This window comes from Furipterus horrens, unplaced genomic scaffold (assembly GCF_987537825.1).
Source record: "Furipterus horrens unplaced genomic scaffold, mFurHor1.1.pri manual_scaffold_3, whole genome shotgun sequence".
Classification (NCBI taxonomy): domain Eukaryota; kingdom Metazoa; phylum Chordata; class Mammalia; order Chiroptera; family Furipteridae; genus Furipterus; species Furipterus horrens.
The window spans coordinates 189414033-189435874 of NW_028327173.1; the positions used below are offsets into that span (position 1 = coordinate 189414033).

At 55.4% G+C, this 21842-nt stretch overlaps 1 protein-coding gene across 1 annotated transcript in view; it reads left to right on the plus strand.

The window, feature by feature from the left end:
• Positions 1-21842, plus strand: part of PAPLN (papilin, proteoglycan like sulfated glycoprotein) — a 33275-nt gene that overhangs the window by 2989 nt on the left and 8444 nt on the right. Inside the window, exons 5-25 of the mRNA XM_090268366.1 lie at positions 982-1112; positions 2029-2152; positions 2575-2655; positions 2741-2913; positions 3075-3198; positions 3636-3762; positions 4677-4884; positions 5439-5621; positions 5844-5985; positions 11406-11486; positions 11648-11903; positions 13091-13211; positions 13529-13664; positions 14616-14955; positions 15666-15803; positions 15958-16079; positions 16361-16514; positions 17124-17261; positions 17900-18027; positions 18142-18250; positions 20467-20633. Coding sequence (XP_090124492.1) covers positions 982-1112; positions 2029-2152; positions 2575-2655; positions 2741-2913; positions 3075-3198; positions 3636-3762; positions 4677-4884; positions 5439-5621; positions 5844-5985; positions 11406-11486; positions 11648-11903; positions 13091-13211; positions 13529-13664; positions 14616-14955; positions 15666-15803; positions 15958-16079; positions 16361-16514; positions 17124-17261; positions 17900-18027; positions 18142-18250; positions 20467-20633 — 3183 coding nt within the window. The remainder of the gene's footprint in view (positions 1-981; positions 1113-2028; positions 2153-2574; positions 2656-2740; positions 2914-3074; positions 3199-3635; positions 3763-4676; positions 4885-5438; positions 5622-5843; positions 5986-11405; positions 11487-11647; positions 11904-13090; positions 13212-13528; positions 13665-14615; positions 14956-15665; positions 15804-15957; positions 16080-16360; positions 16515-17123; positions 17262-17899; positions 18028-18141; positions 18251-20466; positions 20634-21842) is intronic.

Consider the following 21842-nt stretch of genomic DNA (forward strand, 5'->3'; position numbering starts at 1 on the left):
AAAAGGTTATCAGTTCGATTCCCTGTCAGGACACATGCCTGGGTCGCAGGCCAGGTCCCTAGCTGGGGGCGTGCAAGAGGCAACCACACAGTGATGTTTCTCTTCCTCTCTTTCTCTCTCCCTTCCCGTCTCTCTAAAAATAAATAAATAAAACCTTAAAACAGTCATGGAGGGATGCCTTCTTTGTTGTGAAGGTGATTACAATCCTATTAGCATTTTGGGGCTGTTTAAACAATGTGTATATAATATTTAGATAAAAATAAAAATTAAAAGAAGAAAAAAATGACCTTAAGCCCCCCTCTTTCATAGGACCACTGCTGGCAATTCATTCTGGCCCCTTTCACATTATTTTCTCTGTGTGTACACAGTTGTTACAAGCATGTTACCACATTTCTGTGTAGTCTTAATAATTTTTAGAAACATTTATTTATTTATTTATTTATTTAGGGAGGGAGAAAGAGAGGGAGAGAGACATCGATGTGACAGAGAAATATCTATTGGTTCCCTTCTTGCATGTGCCCCAACCGGGGACTGAACGCACAATCCAGGCGTGTGCCCTGACCAGGAATTGACCCCGTGACTCTTTGGTCCATGGGACGATGCCCAACTGACTGAGCCACTCCAGCCAGGGCTAGTCTTCATAACTCTTCATAGCTTTGTTAACATGCATAACATTCTACTGCTGGATCTTGGACTTCAAGAGCCACTGATTGTTAACACTTGGGTTATTGTAGATAATGCTGAGACAGACCTCTTCGAGTGTCTAGTTTTTTCCTTATTCTGGAATTTCCCTTGGACTGGAGCCTCAGCGATGATGCAGCAGTTTCATGGGAAACATCCCTCTCTCTGGGATGGGGTGGGTCTGCAAGGGCTCTCTCCCCACCTTGTTTGCGTGCTTCTGGTGCTGCTCATGCCCCACTGTGGCTCGGGTAGCCCTCAAATCTCACTAGGATCTCAGCTTTCCCCTTTTGCCTGCCCCAGCCCCGAACAAGTGTGAGCTGACCTGCATCCCCAAGGGGGAGAACTTCTACTACAGGCACAGGGAGGCCGTGGTGGACGGGACACCCTGTGAGCCTGGCAAACGGGACGTCTGTGTGGATGGCATCTGCCGGGTGAGTGTTCCCTTCCCACCCCCACGTTGGTGTCTCCCTGCCCTGTACCTGCAGGGCCCGTGGCCCTCATGAGCTTGATTAGCTTCTAAGCTGCCTTTCCTCACAGTTGCCCTATGACCCTCTTACCTATGCACTTTGGAAACTTGAGCCCCATGATAAGAGCAACCCTCTGGATGGCAAGTTACAGAACCCAACTACACTGACTTTTAAAAAAGCCACCCAGGGTGGGCTGGCTGGCTGCGGCTGGCTTAGGGATGTGCTGGAAATCTCTCTCCTTGCCTCTGGGCTTTCCCCTCCCACGGCACAGCGCTAGGGTCAGGCAGGTTCTTCCCGAGAGGTGTGGCCACGGCCACAGCAGTCTCAGGCCTTGGCTGTCCCAGCCTGGCAACTCCCCAGGAGAGGGGGCCCCGTTCCCAGGAGTCTCAGTGACGTGCGTTGCCTCTGATTTGTCCTAACTTCGGGGTCCCCTCAACCACTCCCTTTGATCAAGGCTTACAGTTCACTGATTTGCCCACACCCACAGTTGGGAGCTCTGTCCAAACTCTGTGAGAGAGAGGGCATCCCCAAAGGAAAATTAGGTGTTATTGCCGGAGAAGAGGAGATGGGTGCCGAGCAGGGAAAGAGGTGGACTGTCAGCCACAGGCCGGGCCCAAGGTTTACTCAGCCGGGGATATTTCTAGGCTTTGTGGTTCATCTGAGAGTTTTTAAAAATTGTTGCAAATCTCCAAAACATTTTTCCAATGTATTTATTGAAACAAACAAACAAACAAATATAAAAACCCATGGCCCCACACACTTCAAACTCATGTTGTTCAAGGGTTAACTAGTTATTGCTGCTCCCTGACCTGGTTCGAATCCCAGTGTGCCTGTGACTTGCTCTGGTCTCTCCCGTCTCTCCTTCATCTCTGCCTGGCAGGTTGTCGGCTGTGACCACAACCTAGATTCGTCAAAGCAGGAGGACAAGTGTCTGCAGTGTGGGGGCGATGGCACAACCTGCTACCCTGTCACTGGCACCTCTGATGCCAATGACCTCAGCAGAGGTAAGGGGCCTCTAGAGGTCCACAGTCAAGTTGAGATGAGGGTCTGTTGCCTGTCCCTTCCTTGCCTGTCTCTTGCTCTGGCTGCGTCACTGTCTTGGCACTCAGAAGGTCTGGTCTGGTGCTCAGGTCATGCCCATGGGCCCACAATGATTATGACCTCTGCCCACTCATCCAGTGTAATCTCACACTGCTGCCCTTTCTTGTCCCTTCCCCATCTGTCCCCTCCCCAGTCTATTTGGGTGCCGGAGCCTGCCTGCCCCCCTGGCCTTGTTTCCTCTTCAGGAACACTCTCCTCCAGGCAGCCCAGCCCGCTGTCACCCACTTGCCCTCCCCTAACCCTGTCGTGCTGCTGGGCGCTTGGTGTGCTCAGGCCAACTCCTCCCTCTGGCGTGAGTGGTCCCAGAGTCTCTCTGCTTCCTCAGGCTACAACCAGATCCTCATAGTTCCTGTGGGGGCCACCAGCATCCACATCGAGGAGGTGGCCGCCAGCAGGAATTTCCTGGGTGAGGACAGCCTGGGAGCAGGGGTGTTGGGGGTAGTGGCAGGGCAGCTGGTGGGCCTGGCAGCTGACGGGCTCTCCCTGCACAGCGGTGAAGAGCATCCGGGGCGAGTACTACCTCAACGGGCACTGGACCATTGAGCCTGCCCGCGCCCTGCCCGCGGCCAGCACCATCCTGCACTATGAACGGGGTGCCGAGGGGGACCTGGCACCAGAGCGGCTCCATGCCCGTGGCCCCACCTCGGAGCCCCTGGTCATCGAGGTGAGCAGGGCTGGCAGGAGAGAGCTCTGGGGTGAAGGGGGCTCTCAGCCCCTGGAAACTGTGGTGGGCACCTTGCGCCTGGACAGGAAGGAGGGCTGTGGGAATGGGGGGTAGGGAGGAGAGCTATTAGTGACAGGCCTCAACCAGGACCCCCCATGCAGCTCATCAGCCAGGAGTCCAACCCCGGTGTGCGCTATGAGTACCACCTGCCGCTGAGCACCCCACCGCCCAGCTTCAGCTGGAGCCACGGCTCGTGGAGCGACTGCAGCGCTGAATGCGGCGGAGGTGAGGCCAGGGCCCTGGGGAGGGACAGTCCTCTCCTCTGGGTGCTCCAGCCCTGGGGGCAGGAGGACAAGTACCTGAGACATCTGCATGCCATGGGGGTCACCTTGGGAGACCCAGGGGTTGGGGGACTCCATAAAGGTCCCCCACCTCAGCTAGGGGAACCAGAGGGGGCTCCCCCAAAGCCGTGGCCTCGCAGAGGGCAGGTGCTCCTTGGGCAGAGCCTGGAGCCCATGACCAGCTGTCAAGGCGGAGCTTGGTCAAGCACAGATAAAACTCCGAGCCTCAGTCTTCTCCTCTGTAAACAGGAGATGATGATGGCATTTACCCCAGGGGGACATTGGAGGTTTAGTCATGATGCCCGGAATGGTGCCTGGCCCAGAGAAGGTGTTTGGGGAAGGGCGACTCACCAGCTGCCCGCGGGGCCCTGGCCTCTGCAGGTCACCAGTCCCGCGCAGTGTTCTGCACCGTGGACAGCGAGGTCTACCCGGACCACCTTTGCCAGCACCAGCCGCGGCCGGCCGGCCACCGCCCTTGCAGCTCTCAGCCCTGCCCGCAGACAAAGCGGTGAGGCCCTCGCCAGTCCCCTGCACCCACTGTGGGGCCTGAGCACTTGCGTGGCAGGGATCGGGGTGCCTAAGCTGCTTTCGGTGTTGAGCAAAGAGGTTGGGTGGCTGGAGAGGGAGTGGAGGCAGCTGTCACTTGGGGAGGCTGTGGAGGAGCCGGAACTTGAGGCCCAGGGCTATTCTGTCCACCCTTGCGTGAACACACTGTGCCCAGAATGTCCAGCTGGTGGCAGGAGGGCTGGGGACGCCACGGGAGGTCCCATCTGTCTGAGCCGGCAGGGCTCCGCTGGGCAGATGCCCAGGAGTGGGCCAGGGACTGGGTGCAAGGGCCTGAGGGGGGGCTGCAATGCCTTTGTTCATGCATAAAAGACCTCTTACCTGCACCGGCCCGGAGTGTGGCTCCTTGCTGGGGCCCAGTGTGGGCGTGGGGACAGGTGATCTGCAGCCCTTCCACTCTCAGGCAGCTGGCCTCCAGGGTGTGGTGGGCTTGGCTTTGCATGTGTGGTGGGGGCTGCCCTTTCCTTCGGGTCCTTGTGCCCCAGGGCCGGGCAGGGCCACTCCAGGCCACTCCATACACGGGTGAGCACAGCACCTCTGGGAGATGCCCCCAACTAAGGTGACACCATGAGGAAATGGAGTCTGGCTGGGGGTGGCAGGGTCCCCCGGGAGAAGGAGAAAGGGAGGACAGGAAAGTTGAGGGGGCAGCCAGGCTCCGTGTGGAGGGGCCAGCGCAGTGGTGGGAGATGGTGAGGCAGCCCGGCTCTTTGCCCCCAGCTGCACAGGCCCAGATGGTCAGAGGATGGGCTGGGTTGGGGGTCCCCAGTCCACTCCTGTGTGTGAGAATGGGTGCCCACTTGGGTCTGGGCTTCAGCCCCTACTTCTGGGCCAACCTTACCAACTCCTGCTCCCTGCCAGCTGGAAGACAGGGTCCTGGACACGCTGCTCAGCCTCCTGCGGAGGCGGCTCCCAGTCCCGTGCTGTGTACTGCGTCTGGTCCAATGGGGCTGGCATCCAGGAGGCTGTCGAGGAAGCCCAGTGTGCAGGCCTTCCCGGGAAACCACCTAGCACGCAGGCCTGCAACCTGCAACGCTGTGCAGCCTGGAGTGAGGAGCCCTGGGGAGAGGTGAGGCTGGACCAGGCCGGCGTGGCGGAAACCAGAAACTGGGTCTTGGGCCGAGGGCAGGGCTGGGAGATTGGTTTTTTGCTGTGGAAAGAGATCCTGGGAGGTAAAGCGTAGTCTTGGAAGCTGTGGCCAAGGCTGGGACAAGGAGCAGGTGCTTGGACTCCTGCTCCAGCACTCGTCCTCTTCGAGGGTCGCAGGCAAGGTGGAAAGACTTTGCCTTGGCAGAAAGAAGCAGCTGGACACATTGTTTGGGGGCAAGGGAGGGGCTCGCACTCTCTGGGGCTGTTGGTCATGGCTTCCGACACTTGCACATACTTATGTCCAATTTGCAAATGAGGGAAGGTGGAAAATGCACCTCAGCCTGGTGGCAGCATCCATGGTTCAGACTGTGTGACCTCAGGGGAGTGACTCAGACTCTCTGGGCCTGGGACCTGGACATGGGCAGTAGGGTGTTGTCCACACTCCATGCCAGGCCAGTGGGCCTCCAGATGTCAGACCCAGTGTGACTCCTTCGAGGTGAGGACAAACTCCTGCTGACGGCCTGGTCCTTACAGTGTTCGGTCAGCTGCGGTGCCGGGGTCCGGAGGAGGAGTGTCACTTGCCGGGATGAAGAAGGGTCTCTGCTCCATGCCACAGCCTGCTCTTCGGAGGACCAGCCACCTCTCACTGAAGCCTGTGTGCATGATGACTGCCTCCCTGTCAATGACCAGGCCTGGCACGTAGGCGCCTGGGGTCTAGTGAGTACTTGCCCCCCTCCCCCAATATCTGCTGCCCAATCCTTGTGTCTGCGGCAGGTGGCTGCACAGGTGCCTGTCCTTGGGTCTGATGTGCATTATTAGGTACATACTACCTCCCGCTCCCTGTGCATGGCATCCTCTCCATGTGCGCAGTGTCCTCTCCCTGTGCGCGGCCTCCGCTCCCTGTGCGCAGCATTCTCTCTTCTCACCCCCTGGACCTAGTGCTCCAAGAGCTGCAGCTCAGGCACTCGGAGACGTCAGGTCGTCTGTGCCATCGGGCCGCCCAGCTACTGCAGGAGCCTGCAGCTGTGGGAGCCCGCGGACGTGGAGCCGTGTAACATGCAGCCCTGCCATCTTCCTCCAGGTAAGACAAGGCTACCCAGGGGTCTGTCCCTTGGGCCTTGTGCTGGGTCAGCCACCTGGAACACTCTCCTCCCATGTCTCTCTGCCACCATGAAGTACAGCTCTATGCGACCTCACTGGCCAGCCCTGTTTTTCTGCCACAGAGGTCGTAGCATCCCTTAGCGCACTCCCCACCCATAGCTCACCGTCACTTTTGTCACTCAGGTTAGTTTCCTTGTGCTGCAGCGGTTGTGTAAGGCTTGTAAGGCCTACTAGTTATAACCTTCTTGAGGGCCAGGTCTCTGACTTCCTTATTCCTGTTCACACTTCCTCAGAGGGCTTTGCTAGCATATGATAGGTACTCAGTAAGTGACAGAGTGCAGAGAGGGGCGGTGGTCCAGGAAATGGCTGTCTTTACACACTGCTCCTGCCTCTGTCTTCCCCCTTCCCCTCCTCTCATCCCTGCTGGGGGAGAGGGTGTCCCAGGCATGAGGCGCTGCAGGAGGATGGGCACAGAGGCCAGCATGTGCTTAGTGTGAGGATCTGATACTGAGGAAAGCTCTGGGCTGGGCTGGGTGCAGGGGTGGCCTTCTCATATTGACACTAGTGGTGGGGCCCCAGGAGCCGTGATGGGGTCCAGGAGCCATGATGGGGAGCGGGAGGATTCCGAGGGAGGCCCATGGCAGGGTGGCTAAGAACCAGTGGCCTGGAGTCAAAAGCTAACCTGAGCTGGGTGCAGATCTCCACTCCATTGCCGATCTGCTGTGTGGCCCTGGGCAACTGCCTCTCCTCTGACTCTCAGTTTGCCCATCTGCACAATGGGGTTAGTAACTGTGACTTTCCAGGCTTGCGGGGAATAGCTGGGCACAATGTCTGAACACACAATGCTCGAGAAGCAAGCGTTGGCAGTGGTGGTGGGGAGGCTATGTGGGGGTCCTTGTGATGCATGAGCAGGGGGATCCTCAGGCTGCTATGAGCCCAGCTCCCTAGAGCCACTCAGTGCCTCAGGGCCCTGGACACCTTCCTGGAAGAGGAGGCCCTGAGCCTGCCCCAGAGAGGCATTCACATGGGGTAGAAGGGAAGGAAATGAAGAAGGAACTTCAGGCCAGGCTAAGTTGTTAAAGAAATAACCTTCAGAATGACTTTTATAATTATAAAAATAATGTATGCTCATTGTGGAAAGTCTGGAGAAATTAGAAAAATAGTGTCATTGAGACACTTAAAGGGCCTTTGATCCCATCCATTAGTGGTTTAGCGTACTTACTTGAGATGTGTGTGTGGTTCTGTATCTGCTTTTTCCTTTTAATGCCTTTTGGTATGTGACCCTTTTCCAGTCTCATGATTTCTAGGAGCTTCATGAAGTTTGCGATGGGTGAGGATGGGAATTCGGTGGTTTCTGGTGGTTTGGCTACTGTCGCCAATGCTGAAGTGCATACTGGCGGGTGCCCAGGAGGGGGAGCCCACGGTCAAAGGGTGAGGCCCACTGAGGGATGGGAGTCCCAGGGCACACCAGTGCTCACCCTGGCAACCTCAGCTTCCTCCTCTCTCTAGACCGTGGGGCAGCACTTGCCAATAGAAATAGAGAGCCAGAGACAGATGTCATTTACAATTTTCTGAGAGCCACATGAAAAAAGCAAACAAGTGAATTTGTATTTAATAATATATTTTATTTAATTTTAAACGTGTAGTTGCTATCAAAATTATGAATGGGCCCTGGCTGGACGGCTCTGTTGGTTGGAGCATCATCCCACCAAAAATGCTGTGGGTTCGATCCCCGGTCAGGACACATAGCTGGGTTGTGGGTTTGATCCTCGGTGGGGACACGTAGGGGAGGCAACTGTGCGATGTTCCCCTATTACATTCGTGTTTTATTTCCTCTCTTCCCCTTCTTCTCTCTCTAAAATCAATAAAACATATCCTCGGGTGAGGAATGTGATATTTTGTATTCTTTTTATAAAAGGTTTTTTAAAAATTAAATCTGGGAATTCAATATGTAAGTTACACTGACAGCAGAGCTCCATTCAGATGCTAACATTCCACTGGCCTAGGGATCAATATTTGGATTTCAGAAATGTACAGTTGACTGAGTAGATTCACTACCCAAATTATTTCAAACACAACAAGATGTTTTTCTGTAACTGAGTCAAGCATCAGTATTTAAGTTTGAAATTAAGTTAATCCTAATTAAAGAATTTAAAACTCAGTTTCTCCATCACTCTGGCCACTTGCCAAGTGCTCAGAGCTCTGCCGTCTGCCCAGGGTGTGAGGGTGGGGACAGGGTTCTGTCCAGGTCTGTGCTCTCAGGGCTGCAGATTAAATGTGTCTCAGAGGGCCCAGGGGAGCCCCTGACAGTTTTGGAGCTGGGCGGTGACACGTGGAAGCTATTTAGGAGGACAGATTGGGCACCTGCCTGAGGGTCAGACTGAAAGGGAGACGGCTGGGGGCAGGACCCTGGTGGGAAGCAGGCTGCAGCAACTCAAGTGGCAGAAAGAGCAATAGAAATGAAGGGACAGGGGCTGGCCCAGCACAGCCTGCTGCCCAGAGGGTGTGTGGGCGGGGGTCCTGGCCTCTAAGGGAGGCCAGAGGCAGGACGGGCTTGGCAGAAAGGTGCCTCTCATGTTGAGGTGACAGACAGTGGGCAAAGATTTCCAGGCTGAGCCTGAGAGAAGGTGGGTAGGAGGTGACAGAGCTGGGGAGAGAATTTGAATCTGGAGAGGGGTTTTGGCCTGGGTGGGATGGGCAATAAAATGAAAACAGAGATTTTACTGCACATCTACCAAAGTCTTCCAACCCTAAATTATTATTATTATTTTTATTATTGTTTTTCAATTACAGTTGTCCCATTACCCCCCCATTGCTCCTCCCCACCCAGCCCACCCCTTCTCCCACAGTCATATCCCACCCCCTTGTCCATGTCCATGAGTCATTTATACATGTTCTTTGATTAAACCCTTCCCTTACTTATCTTCCTTCTCTCCCTCCCCACTCCCTCCTCCCCCCTGTTATTCTGTTCCTTGTTCAATTTTGTTCATTTGTTTGTGTTGTTCCTTAGTCTCCTGTATTAGGTGATAGCATATGGTATTTTTCTTTCATTGCCTGGCTTATTTCACTAAGCATAATTCTCTCTAGTTCCGTCCATGTTGTCACAAATGGCAGGAGTTCCTTCTTTCTTTCTCCTGCACAGTATTCCATTGTGTAAATGTACCACAGTTTTTTGATCCACTCATCTACAGATGGGCACTTAGGCTGTTTCCAGCACTTAGCTATTGTAAATAGTGCTGCTATGAACATAGGGGTGCATAAGTTCTTTTGAATTGGGGTTTCAGGATTCTTCGGGTATAATCCTAGCAGTGGAATCGCTGGTTCAAAAGGCAGTTCCGTTTTTAGTTTTTTGAGGTAATTCCATACTGTTTTCCATAGTGGCTGCACCAGTCTGCATTCCCACCAGCAATGCACCAGGGTTCCCATTTCTAAATTATTATTTAAAAAAATATACCCTGGGGCCCTGGCTGGTGTGGCTCAGTGGATTGAGCACTGGCCTGTGAACTGAAAGGTTACTGGTTCGATTCCCGGTCAGGGCACATGCCTGGGTTGCAGGCCAGGTCCCTGGTTGGGGACATGTGAGAGGCAGCCAATTGATGTATCTCTCACACATCATGTTTCACTCCTTCTCTTTCTCTCTCCCTTCCCCTCTAAATAAATAAATAAAATCTTAAAAAAAAAAATATATATATATATACCCTGGGGACTGGCAAGATGTAGCCCATATGGCAATTAAATTATCCCCTTTTTATAATTTTTTTCCACTATGTAGTGATGTACTTACTGTGGAAAAGTTGAAAAACGCTAACAGAGAGAAGGGACCCCTGCCCTCCCCCCAACACACTCACATGAAGTACTCAGGGACTTCCACTGTGAGCATTTGGGATGTATTTTATGAGTCTTATTTTATTTATCATCTAAAAAATTCCTCTGCCTCAGTTTCCTTTACTCGTTTTTTTGTATTTTTCTTCAACATTTTCTGATGAAAAATATGTTAATAACTCTTGTGATGATTAAATATCATATACCACAAAATTCACCCATACATTCTAATGGTATAATTCATGACTTTTAGTAAATTTATCTAGCTGGACAACAAGATGATGAAAAAATGTAAATGTAAGCTGAAGAACTGTAGAGTGAGTAGCCATGTACCCACTTTCTAAATTCGACAATTACTGTTTTGTTTAGTTGCTTTTTCATCATTCTCTTTCTGTCCTTTCACCTGTCGATCCAATCACTTTTAATATGGAATCTTCTTATTGAGGTAAAATTCACATAACATACGGTTAAACTTTCTTTCTTTTTTTTTTTTTTTTTTTTTGGTTAAACGTTTTAAAGCGTCCAACATGGTGTTATTCGGTGGATTCACAATATTGCACAACCACCAGCTGTCCCCTGGGTTCAGAAATTTCCAGCACCCTGTGTCAGCACCTTTCACCCACTGAGTAACCCCTCGCCCGGGAACCTGATCTGCTCCCTATTTGGATTTTATCATGGTAAAGGGTCAGTAGACCTGTTGTGACTGGCTGCATCCACTTAGTGTGTTTCTGAGGCTCACCGAGTTGTGGCTTGCACAGCACGCTGTTCTTTTTTATGGCGAATGACGTTGTTGTGTGGACGCACCCCTGGTCTGCCTGTCCGTCCACTGAGGGGTGCCGGGCTAGCACCGCCTTTGGGCCACACTGAACAGGGCTGCTGTACCCATTTGTGTACAAGTTTCCGTGTGGACGTAGGTCTGTATTTCTCTTGGGTGTGTACCTAGGAGTATGGGGTGACCGTGTGGTACTGCCAGCGTTTGACTGTGGCCGCGTTATCTTGCATTCCCACCAGCAGCGTATGACAGCCCCAGCTGGTCCACATCTTCACCAACACTGGCTCTCAGGTGTTTGATCAGAGCCGTTCTAGTGGGTGCAAAGTGGGACCTCGTTAGGGCTTTGTTTAGCATTTCCTTAGTGCCCAGTGATGCTGAACATCTTCTCATGTGCTCGTTGGCCATTGTATCTTTGGGAAATTTCCTTGTTCAGGTTGTTTGTTCATTTTTAATTGGATTATTTGTTTTTTCATAAATCTGATTTTTAAAAATCATGTATCACTTTTTGTTTTTTTGTTTTTTTTGTAGTTGGGAGCAAACATAGATGCTAATTTTACCCCTGCTGTTCCTTTTTGCTGACCATGTAATAATAGCATTTTCTTTGTAATTAAAGACTCTTCGAAAACAAGGGAAGGGTGTCTTACAAAATCACAGGTCCTGCTCATTTCACGTCTGTTGTCCTGGGTCCCCCAGGCCCTGCCTGAGCAGTGGGGTGGGAGCAAATGTTGGTCATGGCTGGCCAGGGCTCAAGTTCACCCCTCTCCTCTGTCCTTCTGCACCCACCACGCTGCGCTGGCTCCCTGCAGAAGTCCCCAGCAGGCAGGACGTGCACACCAGCCTCAGGGCCCCCTGGATGTCTTTGGGCCCTCAAGAGGCGCCTGCCTCAGGTGAGATGCTCCATGGAAGCCCCCGACCCAGAGCCCTGGTGGTGGAGGTTGCAGGGTGAGGGGAGCTGGGGGCGGGCAGGTGGAGAGAAGTGGGTCTGGTGTGGACACAGGTGAGGTAAGGAACCAGGACACATCATGTATCTTTTGCTTCCTCTTTCTAGATTCCACAGACCAGTGGTGGACACCCCGGGAGCAGCCCTCGGCCCGGGGTAACCCCAGAGGAGACCAGGGCCCCCACCTGCCAGCTGTAGGCCCAGCCTCTTCCCTGCAGCAATCCTCACACCAGCAGCCCCCGTGGTCTGGCCCGGGACCCCGGGACTGCAGACACAGCCCCTATGGGTGCTGCCCCGATGGCCACACGGCATCTCTTGGGCCGCAGTGGCAAGGCTGCTCTGGGGCCTCTTGTCAGCAGAGCAGGTAGGTGTCTCTTCTTCCTCACCAGGTCAAATAGGGAAGGGGTGTGTGTGTTGGGAGGTGTGTGTCTGACAGTCAGGGCGGCCTCTTTGCTCAGAGAGAGGGTGGGGTGGGTTTGTGGAGCTCAGGAATGGGACCACAGAGGTGTTGTCCCCAGCTGCCCTGACTGCTTCCTTGTGCCCAGTGTGGGTGGAAGGCTGCTTGCTCCCAGATGTCAGCATGTGCCATTGTAGCCTGAGGCTCTGAGAAGGCACGCAGGGTGGGGGGTCTAAGTTCAATGCTCAATCCAGACGGGCTCCCACTCCCTCAGAGACTAGGGTACTAAGGGACCAGACTTGGGGCCAGTGGCCTGGGGGTGATTCCCAGCTCAGCCACTTACTAACTGTGTGCTGAGTGACTTGGGCAAGTTACTTAACCTCTCTGATCTTGCCTTCCTCTGCTGAGAACTGGGAATAGTAACTGCCATTGGCTGGGGTGACTGTGAGGATGAAACGAATCCCGTGGTGCCTGGCACATGGAAGGTGCTCTGGTCGTCCGTCCTTCCTTTCACCCTCCTTCCCAAGCCCTGGGGGCGAAGCAAGTGCTGGAGTCCTGACACTTTCCGCCCCCATCTCCCATCTGCTGCTACTTCCTAAAAGCTCCCTGGGAGCCTGGTGACCAGGCAGGCTCAGGTTAATTTCCCCCTCCTCAGTTTTGTAGTGGGTTGTGAGTGGAGGATTTACCAATTACTTTTTTAAAGACTTTATTTATTTTTAGAGAGAGGGGAAGGGAGGGAGAAAGAGGAAAGAAACATCGATCGGTTGCCTCGAATGCCCCCAGCCAGGAACCTGGCCTGTAACCCAGGCGTGTGCCCTGACCGGGAATCAAACTGGTGACCTTTCGCTTTGCAGGGTGATGCCCAGCCCACTGAGCCACAGCAGTCAGGGAGAGGATTTGCCCCTTATTAGGGCTGTAACTGCTTATTGTGTTACAGTTGTCCTCCCTGCTGGCCACTAAGTGGTGGGTAGACGCAGAGTCTGAGTGTGCAAGAACATACCTTGCATGCAGGAACACACTGTCTCCCACTTGGACCCTCACCTGGTTGGCCCCCAGCACAGGGAGCCTTCGAGCGGGGGTCCTGGGGTGCTGGAAACTCAGGGTCCTTGGAAGGGACTGGCTGGTCAGGGGAGGGCTGTGTGATGCCTGTCTAGGTATGGGTGTTGCCCTGATGGGGTGTCGGTGGCTGAGGGGCCCCACCAAGCTGGCTGCGTGCAGTCTTATGGCAGTGACAACACCGGGAGCAGGCCGGGGTCGAGAGCAGCGGCCTCCACAGTAAGTGTCCCGCTCCTGTGATGGGGCAGAAGTCCAGCCCTGGAACCTACTCTGTGCCACTGTGCAGCTTTGGCCTTGGGGGAAGGAGGTCCCTGAAGCCTGCTGGCCTGGGCTGTCCTCTTGAGGACACCAGGTTTCCGAGATGGTCTGGGGCTGGGGGTTTCATCTGACACCCTCGTGGCGTCTGATCTCCCCCTAGGGCTGGGGTTATGCACTATGCACCCACAAGTCTGCCTCCTCCTCCTCCTGCCATCCTCTCCCAGGCACCCCAGAGTCCTGCCAAGAGTCAGACCTATTCCCAACTCCCCCCACCCCAGGCGCCCCAAGCCCAGGCCCAGGCCCAGCAGAGTGAGCCCAGTGAGTGCCGAGGCTCCCAGTTTGGCTGTTGCTATGACAATGTGGCCTCCGCAGCAGGCCCTTTTGGGGAAGGCTGCGTGGGCCAGCCCAACTATGGTGAGTAGGGGCCCGTCCTCATCCTGGTGGGTGGGCGCTGGTCCCACTGTGCCCCAACAAAGCCAGAGACCTTCTTAGGCTCAGCTGTTCGTTCGTTTCTTCTGCAGATATATACTGACCACCTTCTAGGTGTCAGGCCAGAGAACAGAGTCCAATGTTTTCAAACATTTGCACTTAAGGCCTCTTGGCTGCTCTGGGGGCTGGAGAGAGTTGTGGGTGGGGATCCCACAGAGAAGGAAGGCTCATTCTTCTTCCTAGGGCCTCAGACCCCTCTAGGGGCAGAGATGGTGCAGGGTGGTCAGTGCTGAGGTGGATGGGGTATCCCCACCCTGCCTGGGATGAGTCCTGGAGGAAGGTTATTGAGGCTAGAGCATGGGATGCATGGGTGGGTGTTCTGGGGACCAACAAGGGGACATTGAAAGCTAGGCAGGCTGGTGGCCAGTGTCTGCAGGCGGCTTTAAGCAGGGGCCAGCCATGGGCACATCTGAACATGGAGAGCTGGAGCAGGCTGTGCTGGGGAGGAGGCTGCTAGAAGGGGCAGGTGGGGGCCAGGCAGGTGGGGGCCGGGGGTAAGTTCAGAGGTTGACGAAGGGCCCTGGGTACAGGCTGGGCCCCTCACTGGGCATCTGCACAGGCCCCTGGGAGCTCAGGGCTGGGTCCTCATCCTGCTGAGCGTGTCAAGGTCAAGCCCTTGGGCTGCTAAGGGTGTGCACTCCGGTGGTCTGGTCAGGGGTAGGGAGGGGCGTGAGGGAGCCAGCCCTGACCTTCTAGAGGGGTCTAGTTCTGTGGGTGGAGGTGGATGGAGATTCCAGAGGCTGCTGTGGACCTGGGCAGGCCAGGGCCCTGGCAGGGTTGTGGGCGTGCTTCATAAATGGGGGTGGGCTCCTGTCTCTGAGGGGGTGGTGGATGTCTCTTGGCCACCTGGGTGCCATGCGTCCTCCCTGCCCTCAGAATACCCCGTGCAGTGCCTGCTGCCCAACGCCTTCGGCTCCTGCACAGACTGGGCCACCCGCTGGTACTTCATCGCCTCCGTGGGCCGCTGTAACCGCTTCTGGTATGGCGGCTGCCACGGCAACGCCAATAACTTCGCCTCGGAGGACGAGTGCATGAACAGCTGCCGGGGGTCTCAACATGCGCCCCGCCAACCCGGGCCTGGGGCTGCTGGCCAGAGCACCCACAGAGATGGCAGCGGCAGAAGTCATGGAAGCCAGCAGGATCTGGGGCGCAGCGCCCCTGGACTGGGCGGAGGTGCCGGGAGGCCAGCACCATCCTCTCACAGCTCCTCCTACAGGTGAGCCTCCCCTTTCCCAGGTAGGAGGGGAGGGACGCAGACCAGGAGCTGAGCCTGCTGGAGCTAAAACCCTGAGGTCAACCGGTCCTCTCTCCTCATCCCTTACCTCAAATCCTCTAACTTGCCCTGCCTGGAGGCCTCGTTAGCTGGGGAGGCGCAGGCTGCGGAGGTCAGGCAGCTGGTACTTGGAGGTGCCTGGATTCTCCCGCCCATCTTGCCAGGGCACCCAGGGTCTGTCTAGCTGGAAGAGCTTATAGGCTTCATCACTTGGCAAGTCCTTCGACTTCTCCAAGCCTCAGTTTCTTGACCTGTAAAATGGTGACATTATCTCATAGGTGTGGGGTCGGTTCCATTTGCTATTACTCTTGGGACTGTGTCACGTGAATGCGAGATTTGGGAAGATTAAAAACAAAACAGGAGTGTGGTTCAGTCCCCCACATGAGCCTGGAGCGTGCTGTCTCTCCCACACTCTGTCCCTGGGCTGTGTGCCTCCTGTCACTACAGGAACAGGTCGAGGTGGCTGTGTCCTGGGCGTGCCGGGGAGGTTGGGAGGGTGGATTGCTGAGTCTACGGGCATCTGGAGTGTGGCCTCCCATGACACCTCTGGCCCTGCAAGTGCCCGTGACAGGATGGGACACACGGAGGAAGGAGTAGTCCCTGGCCCTGCCACACGTGCCAGCAGGGCGGGTCTTCACTTCCCATCTTTCCAGGATCAGTTTGGCAGGCTCGGAGCCCTCTCTGGTGCAGGCGGCCCTGGGGCAGCCGGTGCGGCTCTTCTGCCCAGACGGCACCTCCATGGACCTCCACACCCAGTGGCAGAAAGATGGGCAACCCATCTCTTCTGACAGGTGTGTGCAGGCACCCCCTGCCCTCTGGGCAGCCTCTCTGATTTCCTCTGGGATGGGAGGGTGAGTGGGGGCTACAGAGCCTTGGGACCTGAGGCGGTTGGGCTCCTTGTTGTCCTTGGGAGCCCAGAGTGCAATTCCCATTGCACTCACTCAGGCACAGGCTGCAGCCTGACGGCTCCTTGGTCATTAGCCCCCTGCGGGCAGAGGATGCTGGCATCTACAGCTGTGGCACCAGGTCAGGCCGTGACTCTCCGAAGATCCAGCTGCGCATCACAGGTCTCTGTGCCCCTCCCCACACAGGTTCTCAGGGGCCCCGTGGTGGAGTGGACTGGCTGAGAGGGCCTAAGCTGGGCACCCCTGTGGCGGAGGGAGTAGGGTGCTTCCTTGGACCCAGGCATCCTGGCGGCAGGGACTGTGTATTCCAGTTGCACTGGAGTGGAGGTCTTGCTCCTTATGGACCTCATTTCTCCACGTCCCCCACTGGCCTCATGGCCCACCCTTCCTTCCACCTCCTCTTCCCCACAGCTCACCCCTTGTTCCTCCTGGTCTCATGGCAGGGAGTGACATGGCCGTGCTGTCTGAGGCTGAGACAAGACACTTCGCTCAGGCCAGGGACCCCAGCCAGGGCCACAGCCCTCGGGTCTCCAGCCCAGGGGCGGATGCTGGAGGTCCGGGGGCCATTGCCTCCTCTCACTCGTGGCCCAGGACCAGGTAACAGGGTGGCAATACCTCCCCCTGCCCCCCAAGGGCCTGGGTCCATGGAGGTCTCAGTGAGTGAGAGGAGGGGAAGGTGGATGGGTCCCCAGGCCAGTGGGTGCTGTGACCGGGCTTGCTGACCCTTGCTCAGCGCTCTGCGAGGTGAGCACTAGAAAAGCATGGGTCCCTGAGCTCAGCCTCTTGAGGAGGATGGGGGGCCTCCTCCTCGCACCCCAGGCAAGTGGGACAGTGCAGGGCCAGGGCCCAGGACTCAGGAGCTGTGGGAAGGGAAGAGCATCAGGAGGTAGGGGCCTGAGATGGCCCTGAAGAAGGGCACAGTTTACAGAGGGGATGCAGAGGGCTGGAGGGCCCAGGTCAACAACGAAGTCATGTGCAGGGTGGGGAGGGGAGAGTCTGGGATTCTGGGTTGGGGGTGGTGGGAGAGTGGAGGTGGCAGTTAGACTTTGCCCAAGTAGTTATTTACAGGGTCCTTTCCAGAACAGTGGTAGTTTTAGGAAGCTAAATCTGGCTGGAGAGGGAAAAGGGCCCATCCCCAGACATGGATGGGAATGAGGGAGGCAGAGGCAAGGGGCCCCCCTGGGCTGTGGGGTGCTTATTCTGCAGACTGCACCTGCACCAGAACCAGCCTGGAGTGGTAGATGCCCATCCAGGCCAGCGGATCCGGTTGACTTGTCGCGCTGAGGGCTTCCCACCCCCATCCATCGAATGGCAGAGAGATGGGCAGGCCATCTCTTCTCCCAGGTTTGTTAAGCTTCTCTCCCCACCCCACCCCAGGCTGTTGGGGGAAGGAGGTGCCAGTCAGGAGTCACCTCTGGTCAGTCAGGGGCTTTCATGAGATGGAGCCGCTGGGTGGACCGACATGCGGTCTCTGGGCCTTTCCAGAGGGTGGTTGGTGGGCAGAAGTACCAGGCCAGCTATCAGAGGTGCTGGCCGAGGGAGGGAAGGAGGCAGACACTGTTCGGGCTCTAAGTAGGCAGCCTGCGTTTGTTGACCCACGTGGCCTGAGGCTTGTCTCCACCATACAATCTGCAGAGGAGCCACACTGAGCGAGGTGTTATTCTGTCCCCATTTTTCACACAGAAGCTTATTACCACACGGCTCCTGAGTGGCAGAATCAGGATCTGAGCCTACTAAATGAGTATACCAAAAACTAGAAACCCGAATTCTTTTATATCAGAAAACTTGACATGATTTATTGCCAGGGTTAACAGTCAGGCATCTTCAAGTAAATGAGAGTGCTGGCAGCTGGAGGCCAGCTGACCCTTCGGTCAGATGCCACTCTCACCTGGGAAAGGAAGACCCTGCTCCTCCCCTACCTTCGGCCTCCCCCAGCCTCCACCCCAGTGGGATGGAGCCCCCTGACTCTGTTTGGTCCCTAGACACCAGCAGCAGCCTGATGGCTCCCTGATCATTAGTCAAGTGGCTGTGGAAGATGGTGGCTTCTACACCTGTGTCGCCTTCAATGGGCGGGACCGAGCCCAGCGATGGGTCCAGCTCAGAGTTCTGGGTAAGGTGCAGCCCTGAAGGGAAAGGTGACTGGGGCTGGTGGCCTTTGAGGTCAGGTGGCACAGGTTGGGCAGAATCGGTATAGCAGCTAACAGTGCCTCCGCCTTGGGCCCAGGGGAGCTGACAATCACGGGGCTGCCCTCTGCTATGACGGTGCCAGAAGGTGACACGGCCAGGCTTCCTTGTGTAGTGGCAGGAGAAAACGTGAACATCAGGTGGTCCAGGTGAGGCTCCATTCCTGGCAGGCTGACCCTCAGATCCCCACCTGAGGTTGTACAGCCTGAGCGCGGGGGCCGCCTTGCTGCAGGGAGGCTGCTGTCACTGCTGCCCCCACGGCCCTTTCTCCCACTCCAGCCTCCAGCCTTACGCAGTGCGGCCCTGCAGGACCGCGTTCCTTTCTGTTGGTTGGGCCATACTGGGGCTCTCAGCCTCGGCACTATTGCTGGTTTGGACCTGATAATTGCTGATTGTTGGGTCTGTCCTGTGCATTGTAAGATGTTCAGCGGCATCCATGTCATTTGCTCACTACATGCCAGTAGCATCCCTCACAAGTCATGACTAAAAAATGTCTCCAGGAGTTGCCAAATGTCCCCTAGTGGCACAATCTTCTTTGGGGTTGAGAACCACTGGGCTACACTCGGCTTTGGGGACTCAGTGGCCTGTTACCCCAAATCAACTGGTCTGATTCATTCATTCAGCACACTTTTTTTGCCTCCTTCCTCCTTGAGCAGCAGGAGTAGGCTAAGCTCTTGGGATCCTAGGATACTCAGAGCCCTAAAACACTCCCCAGGGATCCTGGGATGATCTGAGCCTCCTACATGCTCTCAGGCAGGAGATAGCCCAGAGCCTCGAAGCTCCAGAGGTTTGTCCTAAGTGCTGTCTGCACGCTGAGGATGAGGTCGCCTCCCATCTGGGAGAGTCAAGGAGGGCTGGTCATGGAGGTGACACTGTCTGGGCCTTGAAGGCTGAGGAGGGCAAGGATGTTCTTGGTCAAGTGAGAGGTGATGCCACGAGGGAGTGGGCCCTCCTCCCCTGGCTCTTCCCAGCAGCAAACATGCTCAGGACTCCACTTTTCAAACATACCCTGTGTTTCCCTGCAGCCGGGCCTGCTACCAGTCTCCTCTCCACAGCTCCGCTGTTTATAGCGGGTGTCCCCACCTGTCCACCCCCACTAATGGCTCAGCCCCAGTACTGGGGCCTCACATCCATGCCTGTTCCAGAGGCCGCCCTGGCCAAGGCCATCAGCTTCCTACCTGCTCCTACACCCTCTGGACATGACCCAGTCCCCTCAAGGCCTGTGTCCTTCCCCTGACCACTTGGGCCTCCTGAGATCTTCCTTGGCTCTAGGCAACAGCCGTCTTCTGGTGTCCTTCCTGCTTCTCTGGCTGCTGCTTCTCTTTTCCTGGCTGGCACATCTCCTCATACCTAACCCTTAGAAGCCAGTGTACCTCCAGGTCTGTCTTTGGTCCTCGGTTTACCTAACTGCATCTTGGGCAAACAGCCATTCAGTGGTGAAACACAACCTGGTCCAGACCTCAACTCCGAGGCCTCCTGGTGTCTCACAGGTGCTTGAAATGCAAACTAGTGGAAAACAACCTCCCGTTCACCCCTCATCACTGCTTCCTGTCCCCTCTCCTCCGGGGCGGAGGGACATCCCCATTACCCAGTAGCCTGAGCCTTGGTTTCTTCTCCCCCAACCTCCCACATGTGACCCTCATTCCAGCCCCTTTATTGCCTGTGTCAGCCACTAGTCTGGTTTCAGGCTTGTCCCCCATCCCCCACTGCAGTCAGCCATCCTCTCAAAGTACAAATACTTGTCAGTCCTGGAGACACCCCCCTGCTACCCCAGGGTCCAGCCCCACGTACACTTCCTCTCACTCACTCTCTTGCTGTGGCTTTGACCTCCCTTTGCGCTCCTGAGTCCCCATGTCCCCCTGTCCACCAGCTGCAGCCTCTCCGCAGGTCAGGGCTCCACTAGCCGGCTAGCCGTCTTCCTCAGGGTAGTCTCCCCCAAACACCTGCACCCCCACCCCAGCGCCCTGGAGGCAGAGCGTGCTATGCCCTTCATCCAGCACAGGGCCTGGCACCTCATGGCTGTTTTTGAGTCCTTTGTTAATGAAAAGGGAGGTGCGCTTCCTTTGTGGGAAACAGGCACATTCACAGTAATTAGACCACTGTGCTCAGTTGCTGGGAGCTCGTTTGTCACTTCTGAGTTACTTCACTTTGATAATGTCCTATCTTTTGGGTACCCTATCCCACCTCTTCCTTGAGGCGAGGGTCATCTGTCCACAAAGAGGGAGCAGCTGGCTCTGGAATGGTCTTTGACTGCCTCTTTCCTCTGCTCCCAGGCCCTGGGACCCTGGGAGCGGTGTCACAGTCAGTCCTGGGGCCTGAAGACCAGAGGCCCAGGACAGCTCTCCCAGTGTTCTCTCCCCTCCAGGAACGGGCTGCCAATACGGGCTGATGGCCACCGTGTCCACCAGTCCCCAGACGGCACACTGCTGATCCACAACCTGCGGGCCAGGGATGAGGGCTCCTACACTTGCAGCACCTACCGTGGGAGCCAAGCCGTCAGCCGCAGCACGGAGGTGAAGGTGCTCCCACCGGGTAAGGCAGGCCTGCTCGTCCCAAGAGCCGGCTCGCGAGGCAGAATGAGGAGTGCAGGCTCTTCGATCTAAGGGACCCGGTCCCAGCCCTGGCTCACTCTGCCTGTTACTGGTACTATGACATGGGGCAAGAGGCGTAACCTTCCCAAGCCTCCCTCTCCTCATCTGTGCAGTGGGTTACTTCACCGCCTGATAGGGTTATAGTGAGGATGAAGGAAATCATGCGTACGGTAGGCATCTCTCTGGTAATAGCTTAATAGGTGATGTTAAATATCCTTTTTTAGACTTACTGGTTTTGAGAAATATGATTGACTGGAACTTCATTATAATACTTAAGGCAGAAAGGTCATTAAAATTTGTCCATTTTAATTAGGGTGGCAAAACATGGTCCTATGATTGAAAGTGCCTTTGTGGCCCTTTGATCACATAACCCGGAAAGGAAAGGGCAGAGATTAGTGCTGCTGTCTTACAAGTGAGACAGTTTATCTGGAGAGCTCAAGTGATGTTTGCACAAGTCACGCAACAAATTCATGGCCAAGTTGGTGCTAGAACCTAGGTCTTTTGACTATTTAATGTCCTTTTCATTAAACGATTACACCTGTAAGTGCAAAGAATTTCACTTGGTATTATTTAGTAATTTGATATTTTAGCCTTCTATTCTCCAGCTCTTATTCTGAGTTATCAAATTTCAACAAATCTAAATACCGTATTGTAAGATGCATTATTTTTATACCATTAAGCAAAAAGAAGGCTGTTGATTAAGTGGCACATTGCTAAGACACCATCAATTCATATGCAGTCCCATTTGACAGGTGTTAAAATATGAAAATAAGTGTTTAATCTCATAATAGATGAAACAGACTGTGGCTTAATGTTCACTCACAAGAGCTCTATAGTCAAATAAGCCAGAGGGATGGGGGAGGGGGAGCTCGGCCCAGTGCCCAGCCTGCCCTCCCACACATCCTTGGTCTGAGTTCAGTCTGAACAGCAGGGCAGAGCCCCAGGCCCAGTAGCCGATTCTCATGGGGCTTGCAGACCCAGGGGAGGGTGGGCCAGGGCGCTCCCTGCGCTGGCCTGCGGGACGGGGCGTTCATGGCTGTCAGGGCTGCAGCACCGCCCGAGGAGCACTGTTCCACTCGGGGCAGGGGCTGGGCTGCCTCCTGGCTGCCACAGTGAGGGTGGGAACTGGCCGGTGCTGGAGGCTGAAGGT